Source organism: Semicossyphus pulcher, unplaced genomic scaffold, assembly GCF_022749685.1.
Source record: "Semicossyphus pulcher isolate SPU_LCO1_2020_fin unplaced genomic scaffold, fSemPul1.0.p SCAF_23, whole genome shotgun sequence".
Lineage (NCBI taxonomy): Eukaryota > Metazoa > Chordata > Actinopteri > Labriformes > Labridae > Semicossyphus > Semicossyphus pulcher.
This window is the reverse complement of record NW_027211697.1, coordinates 12,268,061-12,289,767: the sequence shown is the minus strand read 5'-3', so window position 1 is coordinate 12,289,767 and position 21,707 is coordinate 12,268,061. Positions and strand designations below refer to the sequence as shown.

At 42.5% G+C, this 21,707-nt stretch overlaps 3 protein-coding genes across 3 annotated transcripts in view; 1 reads left to right on the top strand and 2 right to left on the bottom strand.

Moving 5' to 3' along the window:
- Nucleotides 1-1,364: 1,364 nt before the first annotated feature.
- Nucleotides 1,365-2,468, bottom strand: LOC138602509 (parvalbumin beta-like). Its single transcript, XM_069673972.1, has 4 exons — nt 2,408-2,468; nt 2,011-2,143; nt 1,553-1,662; nt 1,365-1,396 (listed from the first exon to the last, which is right to left on the bottom strand). The coding sequence occupies exons 1-4, from the start codon at nt 2,466-2,468 to the stop codon at nt 1,371-1,373; spliced, it is 330 nt and encodes a 109-aa protein (XP_069530073.1). The 3' UTR covers nt 1,365-1,370.
- A 2,788-nt stretch (nt 2,469-5,256) lies between these two features.
- On the bottom strand, nt 5,257-7,955 carry pvalb5 (parvalbumin 5). Its single transcript, XM_069673971.1, has 5 exons — nt 7,868-7,955; nt 7,272-7,348; nt 6,080-6,212; nt 5,671-5,780; nt 5,257-5,496 (listed from the first exon to the last, which is right to left on the bottom strand). Exons 2-5 carry the CDS (start codon nt 7,330-7,332, stop codon nt 5,474-5,476), a joined length of 327 nt encoding a protein of 108 aa, XP_069530072.1. The 5' UTR covers nt 7,333-7,348; nt 7,868-7,955; the 3' UTR covers nt 5,257-5,473.
- A 1,098-nt stretch (nt 7,956-9,053) lies between these two features.
- Nucleotides 9,054-21,707, top strand: part of lmtk2 (lemur tyrosine kinase 2) — a 28,062-nt gene continuing 15,408 nt past the window's right edge. The window contains exons 1-6 of the mRNA XM_069674368.1: nt 9,054-9,569; nt 16,208-16,341; nt 16,511-16,664; nt 18,152-18,228; nt 18,452-18,570; nt 18,905-18,992. Coding sequence (XP_069530469.1) covers nt 9,467-9,569; nt 16,208-16,341; nt 16,511-16,664; nt 18,152-18,228; nt 18,452-18,570; nt 18,905-18,992 — 675 coding nt within the window. The 5' untranslated portion in view covers nt 9,054-9,466. The remainder of the gene's footprint in view (nt 9,570-16,207; nt 16,342-16,510; nt 16,665-18,151; nt 18,229-18,451; nt 18,571-18,904; nt 18,993-21,707) is intronic.

Here is a 21,707-nt window from a genome sequence, read left to right as displayed (position 1 = left end):
TTTGTGAGTTACTGACACTTTTGCGGTTATAGAACATTTCACAAGCCACAATAAGCATTTGTCATCTTGTTTTTTCTAAGTGCATCTTTTGTCATATTTAGTTTGTATGTTCAACCTTATAGCAAATTATAACCATGGTGCATTGAAAGAGCACAGATTGTAAACTTCAATCAGTCCCACTTTGAGTGGCTTGTTTAAGAAGATTTATGATCGTCCAGATGAAGCAGATTGCTCTGAACGATTTGTTTCTGTCAGTCCATGTAGCATTCATATCGTTACAAGAGCTTAAAGTGTTTAAAGGTACGAGGAAATAGTCAATGATTTTATCAACCCAAAAATGAAAATATTTAGAGAATAAAGAAGGAAAATCTGCATGTTACATCTTGACATTAAAGTCAGCTCTGTAGTACTGGGAGCAGCTTTGGCCTGCAGGGGGCAGCACTGCCTTATAGGCTGAGGATTAGGAGAGTCGCTGTGCCTCTCTGTTTGGTCTACTGGTTGATGGTAACAGGCTGAGACTGTCACCTGAGAGGGTTGTGGCTTTACATATTGCTGATTTGCAGTTCCTTGAGCGTTCCTAACATCCCAGTCTCGACTCGTAATTAGACTTAAATATGACTAAGAAGTCATTTCGATTTATTTCTGTGCCACTGCAGGAAAACTGAGTGGATGAATTGAGCAGTTTCTTAACATCCTCTCAAGAGCTGCATCTATGCACCAGATTCAAGCTGCTAAAGGTCCTGCTGATGCAACAGAGGCTGTTAATAGCCCTCCTGTTGCCACAGCACATCATCTAATTGACTACGCAGCACTTGAGACCTTGGAAGAGGCCAGCTCTTTTACTTATGTGTGACAGCTATCCATTGCAAACCCTCCCTGAGTCCTGAAAGTATGCTAGCAAAGCCCAGGGCCATTCCCTCTGGCCCGGGTCCAGCTGATTTCCCCCTCTCATTAACCAGTGATCAAAACAAGTGCAGGGCAGGTCAGCTGCGCCGCTTCTCAGAACCTTCCTGCTATTTAAAACCCCTTTGTGTGGACTTAGCCACGGCTATGCGAGCAGTTTGCGTTGTACCATGCACCCCATAAAAGACGACTGATCTGAAGGAGTTGATTTACACCAAAAGAGTATTTATTCCTGGTTTTTCACTCTTCCTCAAAAGTGCAGATGGTATTTTACAGTTTGCACAAGTCATTTTTCAGAACATTTAACACATCTGTAGCAAATTAACAGTTAAGTTTGTGTTCCATGTTGAGAAATAATCCGGAGGCAACTCATAAATAAGGTATAAAAAATATTCTTTCAGCTGATGATTACTGAATCTTGGAGTTCGCAGTTCCATGAAAAGAAGTGGATCTTGGTCAATGGAAATTTATGCCTTTACAAGGGCAGCAAACTCTGTGAAAGTAGAATGAAACTGCCATTAGTAGGGAGCAAAATGTATTCAGATTCTCATGCTTGTTCTGATTGGGCCCACTTTCTGACCAAAAAGATGTTAAAAGTTGTTCTGCTATTTCAAAGATGTGTAGATATGTGATATATGATATGTCTCACCATCGACTCCGATCTTGCCATCACCATCACTGTCACCAGCGGCGAGGAAAGCCTTGGTCTCCTTGTCAGTGAGTGCTCTGGCGGTGGTAACGAAGTTCTGCAGGAACAGCCTGACAGGTGGAGAGAACAGCAGGAGATTAATCTATGAACATCTCACGCTTAATTGGCTGGTATGTTGTAAATCCCCGTGCAGAATGAGCAGCATTTAAAGCATTTAAGATAAAATGTGGGGTGTTAACAAGCCCGTCTATGGGGATTTAAGTGTATTAAATCTTCAGGGCACATTAAATAGTGACTTTTTTTGTAAATCAAGTGTGCAGTTTGAGCCCCAGATTTAAGCCAAGCTCAAAGAAAGGCCCCCTTTCCCCCCTTAAATCTCATTCAAAGTGCAGTAATATGATATGTTGTGTGTATTTTTGGCATTGCTTGCTGAAGTGTGCATTTCCTAAGTGTCTTACTTCAGCTCCTCCTCCTCAATGAAGCCACTGTTGTCCTGGTCAATGATGGCGAAGGCCTTCTTGACATCTTCAGAGGTCTTGCTGGCCAGGCCACATGCCTTGAAGAACTTCTTGTAGTCGAAGGAGTCAGCAGCTGAAACACAAATTTTAACACCATTAGCAATGTGAGGGGGCCGCTCGAGCACAACTCATGACTAATAAGTGTTGATGTGATGGGATGACTGTGGCTGGCGGTTTATGTTACACTATCGCAGTGAGAGTTTTGGAGTCATCTCAGCCAGTTTGGAGTCGTTTTTTTTCTTTGTAGTTAAAGTGTGCAAGATTCAAATGTAGATCATGTGTATGGTGCAGTTACTTTATAGTTTAGTGCATATTAAGTGAAGAGAATGAAGCTCACCTGAGCAGCCATCCAGAGCTGCCTTGACTTCAGCTTCATTGAGGACACCAGCGAAGGCCATTTTTTATTCTGAAAGAGAGAGAGAGGAAGACAAGGGTTAGAATGAACATCACATATCCAGATCAGCTCTTATATTTTTGAATTGTAAATATATCCGTCTTTTAAAAAGTTTTAAAAACTGATATTTTGTGTCGGTGTGCATGAGATGCAGCAAAAGGCTGATGCGTTTAAATGGTGTCCTCCTGTATGTTTTAAATCAAACAGCCCCTGAAGTCTGTGGACTAAAACCAAGCATCCAAATATTCACTTCTAAATGCTACGAAGCAAAGCTCTCTGGCTTCCAACCCTGCATTTGGATATCATCTAAAGTCAGCAATTGTTAAAGTTGCTTTAATCTGAAAATCCTGCCAGGAGCATCACAGCTCCTGTTTTTCTTTCTGCAGGCTACTCTCTGCCTGCGGATATCTGATCGCACACAGGCCTGACTGCGTATCCCCACGAGTTATGCTGCTATGGCACTACATGGATGATGCTCCCATTGAGAGGCCAAATCACGGCAGCGTGATTCTCTGCCACCAAAAGTGCTGCTGTGATGCCAAACGCGTCGTAAGCTTTGATTTTCATCCAGATCATGTAAAATAGATGCATTTATCATCCACAAAAGTTGATCCTTAGAATTCAAGTGGCCTCCTTTCTGGCACTCATTAAATCGTCCTGTGGTCCGAGTAGCTGCTGGCTATGTTGGCTCCGTTTCTCTCTACAGTTATAGTCCACGAGGATCTCCCGGTCTGAGTCCCTTTTTCCTCCCAGTAATCTGCGTGAAGTCAGTGTGGCCTTTGCGGGGCGCACTCCCCACTCACCTTTGAGCTGCGTTGAGGCGAGTGAAAACCAAGGCGGACTCGAGTGAATGCCCCTAGCCACTTTCCCTCTCTCTTATATATGCTCGAGCAACACCATTTACAGAGCTTTGAGTCTCAGTATCAGGTACCAAGATGCATGGGTTTCGAAAAAATGTGTCTAGTAGTCTCGAACTATTTTTAGGTGAACAAATGAGGATGCTACCATGTGTGCGGAGGCCTATAGCTAGACGTGTGGAAACCCGAGCAGGACCGCTGCTCTCTGGCTTCACTGGACATGTTACACTTATGATTTACGGCCAACATTTAAGATGCTGATTCCGATGTTGTGAGATTCATCTGAGAATATAAATGAAATGAATGGAAATGTGTGAGAGTGAATACACAGCAGGGCATGGGTCATATTGCGTGTTTTGGTTTGTGAGATTCAATCAGACCACATGAATGAGCACCAAGGACTAAATTTAACCGCTCTTCACTTTCACTGAATATTTAATTTACGGCCTGGAACGAATCTGATCACTCTGTAAAGTAATAGCCTATTAGACCATTTAAAAGTTGTAAATATACGAGTATGTACTGCTATGTACCAACCCTTACTCCTTGTGTTATCACTATGATAAACATGAATATAGACACGATCCTGTGAACTGCTATTTTACACTTTTTATTGTGTTTATGAACTCTGTTTTCTGTGGCATCAATTCACCATAAAGCAGATGCGTAATAAACCTGCAGTGCAGTTCATGTTGGAGCTTATTTGATGTTTTATCTTTTATAACACCAGCACCATGTGCTACTCCTGCCTGCATTGTCTCCGGGCCGATACACACACGTTAAGTAACTTAATTACTTAAACCACTAACTTGGTTTAAAGTTATTACCTATTATTCTTTTATGATGTTTTGATCATAAATTGTTGGAGTCAGGTTTTCCACTTTTGCACCTGAAGGACTGAAGTTACACCATCGCCCTGAGATGGTCTCAGATGGTAGATATTTGCAGCCTCTGCCAATCCGCCGCCATGTGACATCAAGCTATAGCTAAAGTACAGGCCAGCGTATATTTCCATAAGGTTGATCTGAACTCAGCGCAGTGAGTCGAGTTTCAGACGAACCCAGCGCCCTAACATGGACGAGACTTTGGGGCCTATACCACCCGTCGGATCCCAGTCCTTAGTAGGTAATGTGCCAAACATACGGACTATTTTTTTCTGCGTGAACACGTGAACAAGTTAGCAATATGTTGACAGCTCATTCGTCTCTGACGCGCTCGCGTGGCGCAAAACGCTGCGCATTTCTCCCTCAGAATAAACACTTCAGTCAGGCTCAGAGGCTTGATCACTTCATAGATGGATTTTAATCCACGTGGGGCTGATGGACCTTAGACTGTAGATCATTTCAAAGTCATAAACGACCATCTAAACTTAAATCAGTCAATTACTCGGCTCTACTTCTGCAGGAATGTGAAAGCGTCCAGCAGAAGGTAGTACCAGTCCTAATAAGGACATGAGGGGAATTTGGGTTGAACCAATGTCCCGTGTCCTGTAAGACTTGAAGGAGGAGTCCCAGCAACATAAGTTAAATTTAAATGGCAAAACAAACGACTGGTGAAATTGGGTTTAGTGTCCTTTCAATCTTCTTATTTTCTGCTCTGATGTCTTTGGAATCCTCTAACAGGACTCTGACAATCAGTGGGATGAGATTTGTATCACTCACCATCCCTGAATATTTAGTATCAGTATTTTTCATAAACTAGAAACTGGTTTATATTTCATTTCTTTGTGCAAGAATTGAGTGAAAATCCTCTTATGATTTATTCATTTTGTCAGTCGCCTCTAACTTTTCTTAATAATGTTGCCAGGATACATGATGCTCAAAGGATTAAGTGAATTCATACCCCTGAATAACTCCTCTCATATTAAGACTAATATGGAAAGAAAAAGCACACTTGATATCACATCTTCAATCAATTTATTAATCCATTCCAGGTTCCTGATTTATTCAACACAAAACAAACATCCAGCTTGAGCCGTCCGTCCACCACACATCTTACACATTATTGTTTCACATCAACAGGGAGAGCAGCAGGCAGGTAGAGAATATCCGAGGTTTCTGGTGTTTGCATCAAACATTCTGGAAAGTTAGGCGTCCCATAAGAGACCCATTATTCAGAAAAGGGAAAGACAGCCGTTTATTGTTTCTTCTCTTTATTTCAGGATGTCGCAGAACTCTGTAGGAAAGAAAAAAACAAACAGTGTATTTAGTCAAAAAACAGCTAATTATTTTGAGTGCATGTGCTTTTATAGAGTGCAATTTCAGCACTAAGTAATGGACAGCTCCCCAGTATAAATAGCTCCCTTTCTCATCTGCTGGCAGCCTTTTTAGATCTTTCTCGTGCACGCACCTTCCATCCCGATCTTGCCATCCCCATCTTTATCTCCTGCAGCCATCAGAGCCTTGGTCTCGGCCACAGTCAGCTCCCTCGCCCCCGGGGAGAAATTCTGGAGGAACAGCCTGATGGGTGCATAAAAAAATACCAGCGATAAGTTCAGGCTTGTGTCATCGCGGACTTTATCTTGTTCTGATGGCATTTTCCCCCCTCCTCCAGGGCCTTTCTGCATCACTCACTCACCAGGCCCCCATCGTGTAATACTGAATTCATTCACAGCGGAAATGCTGCTCCATTCACACAGTGACCTCTGCCTGAGGGCAATAACACAGATGTGAGACACATGCACAAACACACTCACACACCCATCTGTATCTCGCTCCAGCCCTTAAACCAAACACACACTCCTACACTCTCTCCTTACTTGAGCTCCTCCTCCTCTATGTATCCGCTCCTGTCTTGATCCAGAACTGTAAACACTTTTTTCCCATCAGCCTCAGCCGAGCCAGTCAGTCCCACTTGTGCAAAGAATGACTTGAAGTCGAATGTGCCCGGAGCTACAAGGGCAGGAAGAAAGGGAGAGAGAGAGAGAGATGAAGCGAGCGAGAGAAAGAGAGGACAGATGAGGAAGTGAGAGGTCGATCACTGAATGACAAGAAAGAGAGAGTGGCAAGGGGCTGAAAAGAGCTGTCGCATTTACTCTTTCGCTCAGATGACTTTCTTTATACATCCCGTGACATTTACCAATACACACCCTGTAGCGCATCACTGTCTTTTACCATTAAAGGCAATGTCACTATGCCATTGAAACACTCAAAGCACACTGCATATTGCCCACGGGTCTAATGCAAACCTAAAATGTTAAAAGCCTTTTAATTTTTAAAGCCGTACAGCGTTGAAAAATCAGAGCTTGGATGAGATGACTGCATGTAATCGAGGAGGATTTGCAGAATGAGACTTGTAGCTACTGTACGAGGAATTGAAAGATTTACACTCTGATTTAAAAATTAATACGCGTATGAAAAGAGAGGAGATATCTTTAAAGAATGCAGCCCAACCCCTCAGGTGAGTGTCTTCTACCCCCAATTCATCACTTCTTAAAATAAAGAAATGAAATATTACTTCCTCTACAAGCTAAAAAACAGCGACTGACTGACAAGGTTTAAATGTAATATCCCCCAAAACTTTAAAGGGGCAGGTTCTTGTATAAAGGGCATGTAAGCACTGACATTTAATATGGCACTGGAGCGGTGGAGCTGTGTTTGCCTCCTCATGCAGACATAATTGCAAGAGATAAATGATTAAGTGCTCTGGGATGTGAGAGCTTGTGTGATTTGGGCTTCTCTGTGTGAATGCTCAGCACAAACAGTGTGGTATCCGGGTGGTAACGGCTCTCCTGCCACATGGCTGCCTGGTTACCTCCCCGTCCCCACTGTGAACAACACATCACACAGGTATCCCCTGTGGGAGTGGGAGTGGGGGTGGGTTAAACAATGCCTGCCTCTCTCTTCCTCTCTGCCATAGTGAATGGAAGTACATTCACTTACTCTAACAGATATTATGATTACAGGCTTTTAAAGCGTGTGTGTCCCTGCATGCTTGTGTGTGTGACTCACTTTGACAAGCCTGGATTGCAGCCTTGATGTCCTCGTCGCTCAGCATCCCTGCAAATGCCATGGTCCTCTGTAGCTGCCTGAGGGATGCAAGCGCACACACACATGCACAGAAGAAATGCAAAGTGACAGTAAATGACACTGGCGCAGGTGTTTCCTGATATCAGGTAACACTTTCTGTCAGTTACAAACAGTCAGAAGTTAACCTTTATCATTATTCAGTGGATAATCTGCAGGTACATCTGCACAGCCAAAAAACAAGGGGTTGAGTGTTACCTTTTTATCAGCAGGGCTGTAGCATTTTAGCAAAAGATATAATTCAGTACTATAAACTCAAACACAGATTTCACTGAATGACATGGTTTGAATAATCTAAGATTTGCTTTATGTTTCAAAAAACGATTCACAAAATGAAGGATTGTTCGTCCCCATAAATAAAGTTGTAACTGAAACTGACATCCATATTCCTCATCCTCTCCTCTTTTAAAACAAAAATACTTTTAGATGCTCTAAGCCACAAACACACCCCCACAGAACTGCCAGCTATCATCACACAAACACTGCAGAGCGCATGAATTCGCAAAAAGCTTGGTACTCACCGTGCTTCGGATGAGCTTTGCACTCTCTGAGCCGATGATGTGCAGATCTGCGCCTCACTTTCTTGCTTAGTGCCTAAAAGCCACCGACACTCTCTTGCTGCTTCGTGATCCAGAGTGCAAGAAGCAACCTGACGTATCTGTCCTCAAACCCAGGAGATTTCCCCCACGCCACACAGAGCATCCTCCTCCCCCTTCATCAGTTAATCAGAGCAGATAATCTTCTCACTCATATTCTTTACAGACCTCAGACACTTAAAAACATGTAAACTATAAAAATACAATAAAAAAATATAACAATCCCATTTTCCCAATTTATATTTTTACCAGTGTCCTTTATATTTATGTTTTAGCCACTGCCTCTGCTTTTACTTCTATTACTACAACTTCTACTTTTGCTTTTGCTACTCTTCATCTTAATATTGATAATTCATTATCATATAAAACACATGAGCAGGTAAAAAATTTTAAGTTTAGGCTTTATATACAAAGGAGAAATAGGTTGGTTTGTGTTGTAAACAAGCAAACATAAAATCTGCTGATATATTCTTTATTAAGGATTTAATCCCACCTCATACATATCCCAGTTGTCATGTGTTAAGACTTGGAAGGCATTGAAACAACATTGTCAACTTGCAGGTATAAAGAAGCAAGATAAGGCTGTCTTTATTTGGGAACAATAACCTATGACAACTTGAATCTTCAAGAGCATCTTCCTCATATCATTGTGATCAAAATAGAGTAGTATGTTGTTTGCTTTTACATGAGTATTTAAATACGTGAAATATCGAGTATCGAGTAAATCTAACGCCCAGTAATATTCATATGAATTAACGGGAAATAAAAAATCCAAGAAATAAATCGTGGTGCAGAAGCCAGCATTATTGCCAGTTAAATGACCCTTTCCATCTTTTAAACTATTTACTGAAGTTAAACGTTGACCATAAATCCAGACATAAACATTTACAAACAGGTCGTATTTTCTTGACAGTGCCTCACATGGTTGGCAAGTGGCTGGATGTAAGAAATCTTCATCTTTGAGACAGAGAACTGGATTTACTTGACTGATAATAAAGCTCGAAGCTGATTGGCTTAGTTTGCTCAATTTGTGGCTATTCTTCTCTGTGATTGGCTTGAGTGCTTGTCAATCATGTCCAGTTTTACGCCTCATTCTGTGATGTGACGTTGTACAGGAACATGGCGCTTTGGAGGAGAGGTGTTTCATGACAGTCAGGGCAATTGATTATTTTCTTTTAGCTATGTTAGTTTAAATAACATAAAGGTAAATACAGTCAATATGATAGGTCGTGAAAGGTGATCGCTTATTTTGTCTCTATGGACAACGGAACGTTAAATCTCGTAGTGGTGTTTGCTGCCGTCAGCTGAAACTGTTAGCATTGACATGCTAGCTTGGATGCTAGCTAGCTGGCTAACAGTAAGTCGCTAACGCTAACAGACAGAAAATATGCTTTTTTATGTAGTCTACACTGACTATAAACTGATTGTCAATGATTAAAACACTCAATTTAATATAAAATCAGTAAGTTACTGTTTAGGACAACGATTCCGCATAGCTAACATTTTGTTAGCTAAGCTAGGAGGATGAAGAGCCGCCATGGATGTGTTTTGTTGCTGGCCAGTGGGATTTTTCTGTCGGCGTTCTGTCTGTGTGAAGGTGCCCCTCTTCTGTATCCTCACAAATCAGGTGAGACAGCTCACTGTACACTGATGCACAGCTCAGCCTCTGTTTGTTCAATTACTACAACTCTTGTCTATCCAGCTGCTTAGCTAGCAGATGTTCCTGTGAGCTAATATTTGCTTGTGTAGGTGTTGCTAATCAGCAGCTAAAAGCTAACAACACAACAACAACCTGGCTTCATTTCCTGCTAACCAGTGAAGACTGTTATTGGTGTATCGATACTTGTTCTTCCCGTTTACTGTTTTGGGTTTACAGACTTTACATGATAGGACTTTTACTTTCCACTTTAGGCTGACAGATCTATTAAAATGCTTATTACATTATATCAGAGCACATCATATCATCGTCACGACTCAGCTAGATAATAGCAAACTGGTTAACTGAAACATTGCACTTTTTCTCTACCAGACTTCAGAAAATATTTATTAACTAAGACTAGTTTCATTTTCATTAAAATTTAACACAGACAAATCAGTTTCCAGGTAGCAGAGGCATGACTTGGTTAATAAACTACAGCCTATTTAAACTGCAGGTACAGAGGTGTTCACCTTTAAGTGGGTTGGTCAGGTCATTGACATGTAACCAAGTTTATGGAACAATGACAGGGATGGGCCTACCAGCATGGAAACATTGTTACTTATTGATGTGAAGTAACCTCTTGGTTTTTAATTATTGTGTCCTGACACTTTCCCTGCATCACAGGTGTGATCATATACACATGCTTACTTTAGGATGGATGTAAGTGTATGCATGGAGGACAATTGTCTGCCATATTGTTATGAATTGAAATACCATCTTTATAAAAACAGAATCTTACTCAGGCCTGAATAACAAACATTTTTGTTTGTATGAAAACAGTTCAACTGAAGCTGTTTTGCTTGGGATACTAAATGAGATAATAATTTGTAGTTGATAGTGAATCAAAAAGAAAAAATATTGATAACAATTTTGAACATTGCTTTATCATTTCACTCACTTATCAGGAAAACATTTGGTGGTTGCAGGATCATAAATATAAGTATTTATGTTTTATTTTGTTCCATTACATTGTAAACAAAACACTTGGAAGGTGTTTTGACTCATTTCAAGTGATGTTCAGATACCATATTTTCCTCCCTGATACCGATTTTGAAGTCTAAACCTGCTCACCATACAACACCAAGTACAGGTGTTATACCTGTTTGATGTTTCTATACATTTAAACTGTAGCCTTGCATACTGTAAGCTACTAGCATGAGTGTATTGTCAAAAAATAAATAACCTGAAATCTGTTCTTCTTCTTTATTGCTCTGAAACATGAATTCGAGTTGGGAAGCACAGCAGTACCTGCTTGGGAGCGGCGAAGAAGAATTGATTTCTGATGAAACATGCTGATATTTTTTTTCAGGGCTTATAAATGATGCCATCAGATGTGCAGGTGCCTGATTTTTGAGGGTATTTCTGATTCTGGTTTGAGTATCGGAACAGCTTCTCTTTTTCCTGACAAAATTCTGATCAATCAAAAAAATTACAATTAGACTACAACCGTGTTGTTATGGATTCCATACATCCACTCACATGCAAGGTAATGTTTCCAGAGTTTTCACTCTGTTCACAGCTTTTCAGGTTAAGACACTCAGTCACTGTGGCCTCTCCTGATAATATGTCTGCTTCCTTGTGAGAAATGATTACATGCATCAGGAAATAAGCTGTAGTACGGGTTGATAATGTGTAACTGTGACACATTCCAAGCTTATCAGCACAAGTCAATGATTAACAATGCTGCTGTTTGCTTACTCATAATACAGCATACAGGAAACTTATGTTGCAATACTGGTTTCCTTTTTATGCTTTTATTACATAGCAACCTTTTCTTTGCCCTATTTCCCCAGTCTCTATATGCCAGAGCGTACAGATGTGGTACAGTAAGTTTGGATTTAGATCATAGCTTGTGGGTGAAATCACACATGAAAGTAATACCTGGAAAGTCGGCTGCAAGGCCAGTCTTCAAGTGGCATGGGCTCTGCTTACACACATCCAACATGGGGAACTGTAGAAGCTTTAAAGGACATTTTAACTTTAGTAACAGCCAGGTGATAGTGCCACATCTAGGCTGTAAATCAAGGTGGACATTGGCCTTGACCTTTCACCACATTGCTCGATGATTCAGTGACAACCGCCCCAGGCTAAAGGGGATTCTGCTTGTACACACCAGCCAATGCTTTATGATGCTGTCATTGGCCATGGCTCCAGCCCCCTCTCTCTAGTGAAGTTGCTTGCTTAATTCAAAATCTTTCACACACACACACACACACACACACACACATTTTTTATTTGTTAGAAAAATGACATTGAAATTCTGCAGATGGATATCCTGACAAGTGCAGCCATTAGTATTGGCTTCTTCAGATCTTCGGGCTCTTCTTTGATCGATGAGGCTTTGAATGTTAGTGGACAGACAATCTCAGCCGAACTCACAATTGTCAGCCAGACAATGCCATCCTTCATCCTGTTTGTAGCCCAAAGTACAGATATGCACTGTGGTGCACGCTTGTGGGTGAAGTCTGCAAAAAAAATGGGTCAGCTCCCCCTCTGCGTGAATGCCTGCTAAAATATGCAGTGAAACCGAAATAAGACCTGGCAGCTCCCTGCCGTATTGGTCCCAAAAACCAGTTGAGTCATTTGGTGGGGCCTGCCAAGTCATAATATGAACCCATGACTCAGTTAATGCCTAACTGAGGAGAACTGATCCCATGTAGGGCTGCTGTGACCCAGCTCCTGTTGTTTTCTATCTGACTGCTGCTGCAGCCTCTCCAGGCATCCTGCTCTGCCTGCACCCCCGTTGCCCTGCTGAAACAGACAGGCTGTGTTTGAATCAAATTGCTGCCTCCAATTACAGCCAATTGTTTTTTATAAGATTGTTGGGAGCTGAGTTTTGTTTTTGTTAAAGCCAGTTTAAAATCTCTCTGGATGATTGCTCTGGCCTGCGACAAATACTCTTATTAGCTGTAATCGTAGATGATTTATGTAAAGACAAACATGCCATATTTTTTAAATGAGTGGAACAGATCTATAACAGTTTGTTTATATGATATTGGACATTTGTGCTAGTCTAGAATAATCATACAATAATACATCATACAATAATACATGTAGCTCAGTGGAAGACCCCATTCAGGGGTTTCCCTGCCTCTGTATGAAGCTGTAGCGGTGCCCACCAGGGTGTGGGTTGAACACTACAGTTGTGAATGCAGTAGATATATTGTGTCCTACGATAGCCATATTTTTATGGAGGTTTGGTGTTTACCTAAACTGTAGTAAAGTTGTGAAAAATGTTCATGTATGGATTCAGATCACAAAAATTAGCTGTATTTATGTTTAGCTAAGTTACCTCCTGTGGTTTTGATGAATGTGCTTGCTTTAGATTAAGCAGGGGAAGCCTTGTGTGTCTGGGACACCATAATGATTATTTCCTTCGTTCACATAAAGTGACATTGTGTTTAACCTCCACTAAATGTTCCCTGCTCTGGACTGCGTCCTCCAGATATCTCCCTCCTCTTGTGCTTTGGATGTGTTTGATGTGTGTTGTAGCGTGTCCCATTTGGAGACTGTGTCAAGTGTTAATTGTATAGTCAGACTTACAAGAAGCTTAAATGATTAAAAGTATCGTGTAGTCTGTGGCTTTTATTCAAGCACGTTAAGCTGATTTAGTCTAGTAGCCTGCGCTGCTTCGGCTCTCCTCCTGTTCTGCCCACTTACAACCAAACCACAAATGAAATTGTGTGTAGCCCTCGGTAGCACACATTACGCAGGGCTAACGCCTCTACCCTGCTGTAGATGATAAATTGCAAGGTAGGACACACTTTATTTTAACATTTATAAGTACACATCTGCAATTAGAGCTACATCCACTGGGCCTGTGTCCTGACGATGGACCCGTTTAATCTTTAATTCCTCTTCTCATCAATATTTCACAAAGACACTGTTTCTCTGTTGCAGTCTTTAGAACGCAGGAGAGGTTTGTGGAAGTAATCCTGTGGCAGCAGTATAACTCTTCTTACTTTTACTGAAGACACTCAGATATATGTTCACAACATATAGAAGAATTTGATTTCTAACGTTGTAAAGAGACCAGGTTGAAGAGTGCTGTCTATTTGTCGTTAATACTTTGTGTAGCGTGGTAGACATGAAATGAATCTCGGCTGACACGATCAAATACTCCCCTGGGAGATAAAGTGGCTGCTGCTCATCTCATCCCCACTTTGGCGGGATGCATAACTCTGACTTGTAGTACGACCGTTAGTCAGCATGTTGTTGGACAAGTTCTTATATCAAGTTTATTTCAGGCCTTGTTTTTATTTATGAAATGCAGGACGACAGGCCAAATTAAACAGTTTTAGTATTGACTGTAAGTTTGGCTGAGTCACCTCTCCGTCACCCTTAACAATGTTTTGGTCATTAGTTTAGGCCGTGTCTATTTGGATTAATCTACTGTGTCCAAGCAGACATCTGTCATGTTGCTAAACATTTGGAGAAGCTGTCCTTTTTGGATTCATCAAGAAAAGCACAGTTAATAGCAGCTTATACCCCTTTCCCTAAAAAATGAGCACCTGGGAAGACCCGCTAATAAATGCCGATTGTCTGTTTGGTCTCTTTTCTGCTGCGTCACCGTCTGACGTCACAAACGTGCCGGAGACAGGGATAGTAAACAGTGAAGCTGTGGTTAGGTCTTTATGTATCAGTCATTCAGTCTGTGTATCAAACTCGGCGCCGACAAATTTGGAACGATGTTCGAGCGCTGCTCGGACAGAGACGGGTGGAATTTGTAGCTGAGATGACGAGGAGTCGCAGAAGTTACCGACGGAGCATAGCATCGCGCTGGAAAGGGGGCGGAGATTAGTGTGTCCACACAGGTTTTGTGTTCCCATCAAAGCCGATCGGAGCCGAGGTGGTAATTACCCGGGTCTGAATGCCGATTGTAGCCTTCCCACTAAGCAAAAAAAACGTGTTAGCTTTTTTTTTTTGACCAGTAGGAAGCGGGCTTTAGTGTAAACATATTGGGTTTAGTCTGGTTCTCATTTATCCTGAAGCGTTCAGGCTGTTCGTGCTGCAGTCATACTAAATTCAGTTATAACTCTCTGTCTTGTCGTTGTGTGAAAACATGAAGCAACTACAAGTTGGTTTGTAGTCTGGAGCAGCCGCTTTCATCTGCCGGGAATATAACCGAGCAGAAGGAGACTCGGTAGGTGTTGAATCTCCCTCCAGCAGACAGGATGTACCTGACAAGCTACGACCAGTGGGAGACAGAATAAACACAGGGGGGAGAATGGGGAGGCGGGGCGGGGCTCACACACACTCTCTCTCTGTTCTCTCAGTACACACTCTGACTCACTCACATGGTGCCATGGGGAGGTGCGATGTCGTGTGTTGAGATTATGTTAACATTTATTTTGATACGACAAATTAAAATAACACGTAAAGCACGAGCGTTCAGCAAGACTCCGAGAGGACATCCAATCTCATTTCCGTCTGACTCATTAGTAACAATCACAAAAACACATGTAGGAATCAAGCTGAAGTGATGTTACGTCTTTGGACTCACAAGCAGCAGTGAATACGACACACCAGCACTCTTACCTTTCAGATAAACAGTTGGAAATGAGCTGTGACATTTCAGACGTGAGACGACGAGGTGGAGTTGTCACAAGGTGACAGTCCGGCAATTACTGCCAACAAAGGCTTCAGCTTATGTCAGAATTACAGTTAACACAACAGGCACCATTTAAATACTTAGTGCGTTACATGTCTTTCTTTGAGAGCTTCTTATTAAAGGAGAGTTTTTTAGACAAGGTAATCATCCACACAAGAAATTCTGCCTTTGAAGCATCTGAAACATTACTGACTTAAATAGTTTTGCTGTATTTCCTGCTTCACACTTTAGAAGCTGGCGTCAAATGGGACTCTAACAGTTAACGTGTTTTGTGTGTGAAGCAGTCCCTAGAACAAAGATGTTGGTTGCACTAAATTGGAAATCAGTTGCTCTAAAACGTAAAGCTGCTGTGTAAATGTTGGTCAGCGTTTGTGCAGTGAGAGAGCAGCAGCTGAGCGGTGCAGTGGGTGGGTTGTAAGGCTGCCGTCAGCCCTCACGCTCAAACTGCTTGGCCAGCAGCATCCTCACCGGCACCGACCCACACCTGCTGTCACCGCTGCTGCACCATCAGCTGCTTAGCAGTGGAAACCCTCACAGCTGTCTCTCTGAATGGCTGATTAGAAATGAAGGTTGGGTGGTGGGGTTTGAAAAGTCGAGTATTGTCACGACATTGTGCTGAAATTGTAAACCTGAAAACAAATCACTGTGTTCACAATTATTATACATCTTGCATGGTGTTGGAGCTGGCATTTCTCTGCACTCACTGCAGCTGAGCTTCATTGTAATAACACTGAGCGGTTTATTTTTGTATGTGCAGCTTTACCTTTGTTGTGGGTGGATTTAGAAGAGGAGCCAGTACACCCCTGATGTGCTGTGTTATACTCAAACACACTTTTGTTTATACCTGCGACAACGCTGTCAGCTTCCTTCTTCGTTCTTTGACAGATTGTTTTTGCAGCACAGCTTTAAATGTGAATGATTCAGCATCGTTTTAATCAGTTTTTTCTTATTTCAGGTGGAAGCACAGGGGACACGTTCTCTGTATCGCTCTACCTGTCCCTGGTCGTGTCACTGACGGCCATCGTGGCCTTGGTGGTGTTGCTAGTCAACTGTGTGACCTGCTGCAAAGAAAGGGAAATCAACTTCAAGGTGAGAGTCCTTGCAGGCAGGTAGCTGACATGCCCCATGTGGGCCACACCTACTGAATACAGAGTGGTGATGGATTGCTCTGTTGTGAAACTGTGCACTGTGAAGCGTTGTGTTGTCGTATCATGACAAGCCTGTTTTTTTTTTTTGTCTATGCTTTTTGTTGATGTAGGAGTTTGAGGACCACTTTGAAGATGAGATTGACTTCACACCGCCGGCGGAGGACACGCCCTCCATGCAGTCCCCAGCTGAGGTGTACACCCTCGCTGTGTCCCCTGTGGCCCTGCCCGGACCCCCGCACCTCCAACCTCCTGCCCGTATCGCAGGTGAGACGCAAGCACACTAAGATTTATTCTGTGTGTCAAAACATGTTCAGGGGTTGACAATGAGCACAATTTTCCACTGGCACGCCAGGCTAGTAACTTCACTGGCCCTGCCATTAAAACCACTGGCCCTCAGATGATTTGTTATTTCAACATAAAATTCAGTTTCTCTTTATGTAAGGGTTCTTATTGCTGAATATGTGTTCAGTCAATTGTGGAACTATTATAAACGTATAAAAATAGACCAAAATAAGCATATGGGTATAAAGAGGCTGCCTCTAACACTCTTGGTTCAGCGACTCTGACACCCGCATGAATAAGTAGTAACAGCTGCAGTTGCTACTTATAAGCCGTACCTACCATTTCTAACGCTGTTCAATGTTGCATGTTTAATTAGCGTGATCAGCCCGTGAGAGTAACTGTTCGAAACAAACTCGTACCGTCTCCTACTTCCTGTAGTCTTTAAACAGTCCGCACCACATCCGCTCCGTGAGCGGTCTGTTTATGTAGCCACAGCGCTAACGTGCACTGGGACGAGCTGCAGCTGATAATGGGAATACACACACTTGCCACCTCACGTAACGGCCCGTCTGGAAAACGAAAACGTGTGTGTTTATACAAGTCCGCAGTAGCTTGTTCTAGAATGACAGCTGCTCTGTCGCAAGTGCAGCGAGTAGCATGTAACGTATTGTTGACAGCTGTAGCCATTCTGCGTAGAAAGTAATTAGTCCCATCCATCGGGACTGTGAATCTCAGGAGGGCTACTATATTGTTTACACTGTGGGCTTGTGGATACTACTGGCACACCGGGCCAGTTAAATGTTTAATCTACTGGCCCGGTGGGTGAAAAGCATGCCGTCGGGCCACCGGGCCAGTGCTTATGTCGAGCCCTGATGTTGTATAAAGTCCTTGCTTCAAAGGTGCAAATGACACATTGATAAGAGTCATTTTCTGTTGCTCTTTTATCTGCAGTGCATTTTCTTTTTTGTCTGTGTCTCTGTTTATTGTATATTTTTACATTTTTAAAGTTAAAAGAGTAAATAAACAGACGTTTTTTAAATCCTAAAAACGTACGATAGATTCATGAGTATGCTCTTCTTGACGTGCCTTCCAAATGCAAACTAATTTGTCATTCAACAAGAAAAACTGGGATCTTGTCAGACTTGCACACCATCGGACACCATCAATGTTTAGATGGTATGTTTTAGATAGTATTTTGGCCTTTTGCTTTTATTAGATAGGACAGTGAAGATGGACAGGAAATGTGGTGACGAGAGAGTGAGGTTACACATGCATCAAAGGGTCACAAGTTTGAGTCCAACCCGCGGCTGGTGCGTAGAGGACGTTGCCTCTGTACATGCAGCGCCTGCTCCATCAGCTAAACTAAACTATCCATCCGTTCTTAAAAATACCCTCTCTTATGTGTAAAAGCTAGTTTGCCGCAGTTGGAACTTTAGTTAGTGAATAATTGTTGGTGGTTGGTTTCACAGAGGGATCCGCAGGCTTCCAGGTTGCACGTCACAGTCTGAGTTACATCCAAGAGATCGGTAACGGGTGGTTTGGCCAGGTAAGATTCATTTTCCTTTCTTGTAAAGTTTTTCATTGTCTGTAATTGTTCAGGGTGATGGTTGAATACCTGTTTTCTTGTGTCATTTCTTTCTAAACCTCTCCAACTCACTTCCCCCATTTTTCAAATATGTCGCATTTTGAACATTGTTGAAATCACTTGACCTTTATGAGCACGTTAGGTAACATTGTTTCATGTCTAATGAATTGTCGTGCATGAACAGGTCCTCCTGAGTGAAATCTACACTGATCCAGGTGGAGCCAGAGTGGTGGTGAAGGAATTAAAAGCTAATGCAAGTGCCAAGGAGCAAAATGATTTCTTGCAGCAGGGGGATCCGTACAGGTAAACAGAATCCTTTCACACGTGAACCTCCTTAATTAAAGTCTGTCAGATGTATGTTGTATGGTGTATATATGAGTAAAGATATTTATGATTAAAATATTAAATATTTGATTGATGGATACTATGAGTGTTTGAAAGCAAACGCTTACAGTGCATGTGGACAAAAATAGCCACATGACATCACCGTAATATCAGCAGCACCCTCTTTCTTTCCTCTGACACACTGCATGAGACTTAATCTGCTCTTAAATCTTACAGATGTCATATCAAAGAATGATTTTAAGCTTGTTGCAGTCCTCATTAACATCAGTGTCGACACTCTTCATCCACGCAGAGTGCTGCAGCACCCAAACATCCTCCAGTGCCTGGGGCAGTGTGTTGAGGCCATTCCCTTCCTGCTTGTCTTTGAGTACTGTGAAATGGTGAGTGACCGCATGCTCCACTTACGTATTGTGCAAAAACTTTTACTATAAATGCACCATTTTCTCTTTTTTTCCCTCCATCGAACATGCAGCGCTCGTGCTCTACTGTAAAGGGGATGATAGACGGTTTAATTACGACCTGCCGTTTCAGCACTTCTTCACTTAGAGGGCTTCATTAATGAGAAATCTGAGAATTAGCTTGTGTCAGTCTGTTAAGCTCACACACTCTTAGGGCGAGACCTCCTTAAATACTGTCCAGCAGGCATGCATAGCCGACCTGCCCTATTGACCATCTTGACCAGAAGCCTACTGTCTCAGTCCTAAATTAGCCCTTCTCTTCATCTTCACGTATTGAAGTGACTCAGACTTCATCATGGCAGCTGATTTATTCACTGTTTCCCTATCTATCCTGGGTGGGCAGGGCCCTGACTGCTGGGAGCTCCCTCCCCTCCCCTCCCCTCCCCTCCCCCCTCCCTCATCTGCTCCTCTTTCCTCTGCCGAAGTTGCAGATCTAGTCTAAGCCTGGGACTTCTCACATTCCCACCTCACCCAGTAAAGCAACAGGCTCCATTTACGCTCCCTCTGGTGTCAGCTCCACCAGTTGCTGTGTTTGTGCATTTTTATGGGTAGCACCTTGTGTATGTGGAGACTGTTGGGTTAAAGCAAACCAAGCTGTTCCTAAAGAACTGTACGGGGTGCCCAGTGACGAATGCAAGGAGGCAAAAACGCCACCCTAAAAATATACGCCACCTCGTTTGCTGTTGTCTGATTGATCTAAATAGGACATCCGACTTGTAATAAATACTGTGGTTTGTTGTAGTGCTGAATAACGTTAGATTGAAAAGTCTTTCTGATGCTGTCCTTGTGTTCATGAAAGTAGGAGCAAATATATTAGAAAAGCTTTTAATGATGAAGCAGTTTCATATCAGAAATGAGTGTTTTTCTGACGCTCTGCTTCAGTCGGCAGCAGGGTTTCCTTTAAAAAAAATCAGTGCCGGTGTCCGGAAGCTTTCGATGTTTTGGACAAATGGGTGAAATTACTGTCAAATGTTATCTGCATTTATTTAGCTTAAAAACAATTGATAGGCAGGCTGTATCAAGGGCGTAAATTGGGTAGGGAAATCACTGGATTGTCCCCACCAATAGTCCAGAAATGTATATATAATATGTGCAACTGTTGCACTTTCAACCTGCGGAGGAGACGCTCGATCACTCTGTCTGTCACTGCAAACAAGGACTCCCGTCTACAGCTCAGTTCATACACTTACAAATGTGGAACAACATGTCTCATGCTCACATGACCACTTTCTGCCTCGCGTCTGTGCTGTCCATATGCATGCGCACGCTCTCTCTCCCTGAGGGAGTGCACTTCGTTATAGGCTACATGCTAATATTAATGAATATGAATCAGGATGTATTTCACTGAAATCCCTGATGAGGACTTGGAGAAATTCAAGCCTCCATAGCCGCAGAGCGCTGTCATCTCGTGCGCTTGTGGTGTCGATGAGCGGGGCTGTGGCTGCTGACTCGTCCTTGGCGGTGATTCCTTTGCCAAAATGACCGATAATGGTTCGGGTGGCTGGTTTAGCATTCCTGAAGCGCCGAGGGGACGGAGTTATAATGAATCAGTGATTTTTTTCTTTGTTAAACATTTATTAGTTCCACTGAACATTATGACCGGGGGATTTTAATATGTCGGTTTTTACAGATAAAATATTTAACTCATGTAGACTGATAGAAAAGTTTGGGGTGGCAATGAAGAAAAAAAAAAAAAGGAATAAACGATTAAAGCTGTGGAGTCGAAGTTACAACGAACAGCGAGTTAAATTAAAATACTTATATGACAAAGTGTTAACCATCGCTGAGTTTGCAATCTTTATCTTTCATCCCTGCGTGAGCATTCTGTTCATCAGATGTCCTACTCTGGCACGAGAAATGATCTTGTGTGTAACTGTATGAGACCCAGGTGTGTCTGAGGCAGCACGGACGCAGCACAGGTCCATCCACTTCCTGCTTAATGCCAGGATGTCCTTATGTTGGCACAACGTGAGCCATAAAGATTTAGAACTGTTTCAGAGGAAAACAACTTGAATTTAAATCTGAATTTAAATGAGTTTGTGTTTAAATGTGCAGCCTGCAGCCTGGTAGGAGCCCCTTGTTAGGATGTGAAGCCACATTTTATTTGCTTGCAGGGGAAAAAAAGAGCATGCTGCCTAATTGACACAGATTCTTCAAGCGTCTCCACCCCCACCTGCCTCCCATTTGTCCGACCTGGTCCGACGTGCGTAGCAGGGTCCAGTTTGGCTCACCGTGCCAGAGATTGCATAACTTTGTTTGGCCGGGGCATTGTCAGCTGCCGAGGCCTGGCTGCCCTCCTGGCATTGTGGTCTTTCCCAGCCGGCTCTAGTAACGTCTCTGACAGGAGATGGAAATGAGTCAAGGTGAATGACTTATCACACGTGTGCGCCAGTCATTAGTGCGATGAAGAACAGGTCCTGTGTGTTGAAGGCGATAATGCGTGAGGGCAGCACAACTGAGTGATGTGTATGCACATTATCCCTCGCTGGATAGAGACCTTTGAGGACTTCATCCACGTGGGATACAATTTTTATGTAAACAGCACAAGTTAGGTTGCAGCTCTCGCACATGAAACTCCAAAGTTGCACTGTTTCATGTAAAAAATAAAATTAAAAATTCCTGCTTTCATGTCACTTT

What these genes read in the sequence shown, in the direction of transcription:
- LOC138602509 (XM_069673972.1), bottom strand. Translation starts at nt 2,468, where the DNA reads ATGGCCTTCGCTGGTGTCCTCAATGAAGCTGAAGTCAAGGCAGCTCTG. An exon ending in ATTGAGGAGGAGGAGCTGAA is followed by an intron (nt 1,663 to 2,010) that starts GTAAGACACTTA and finishes TCCACCTGTCAG; the next exon opens with GCTGTTCCTGCAGAACTTCG. An exon ending in TGGCAAGATCGGAGTCGATG is followed by an intron (nt 1,397 to 1,552) that starts GTGAGACATATC and finishes CTACTTTCACAG; the next exon opens with AGTTTGCTGCCCTTGTAAAG.
- pvalb5 (XM_069673971.1), bottom strand. Translation starts at nt 7,332, where the DNA reads ATGGCATTTGCAGGGATGCTGAGCGACGAGGACATCAAGGCTGCAATC. An exon ending in TGCAATCCAGGCTTGTCAAA is followed by an intron (nt 6,213 to 7,271) that starts GTGAGTCACACA and finishes CTGCCCTTGTAG; the next exon opens with CTCCGGGCACATTCGACTTC. An exon ending in TGGCAAGATCGGGATGGAAG is followed by an intron (nt 5,497 to 5,670) that starts GTGCGTGCACGA and finishes TCTTTCCTACAG; the next exon opens with AGTTCTGCGACATCCTGAAA.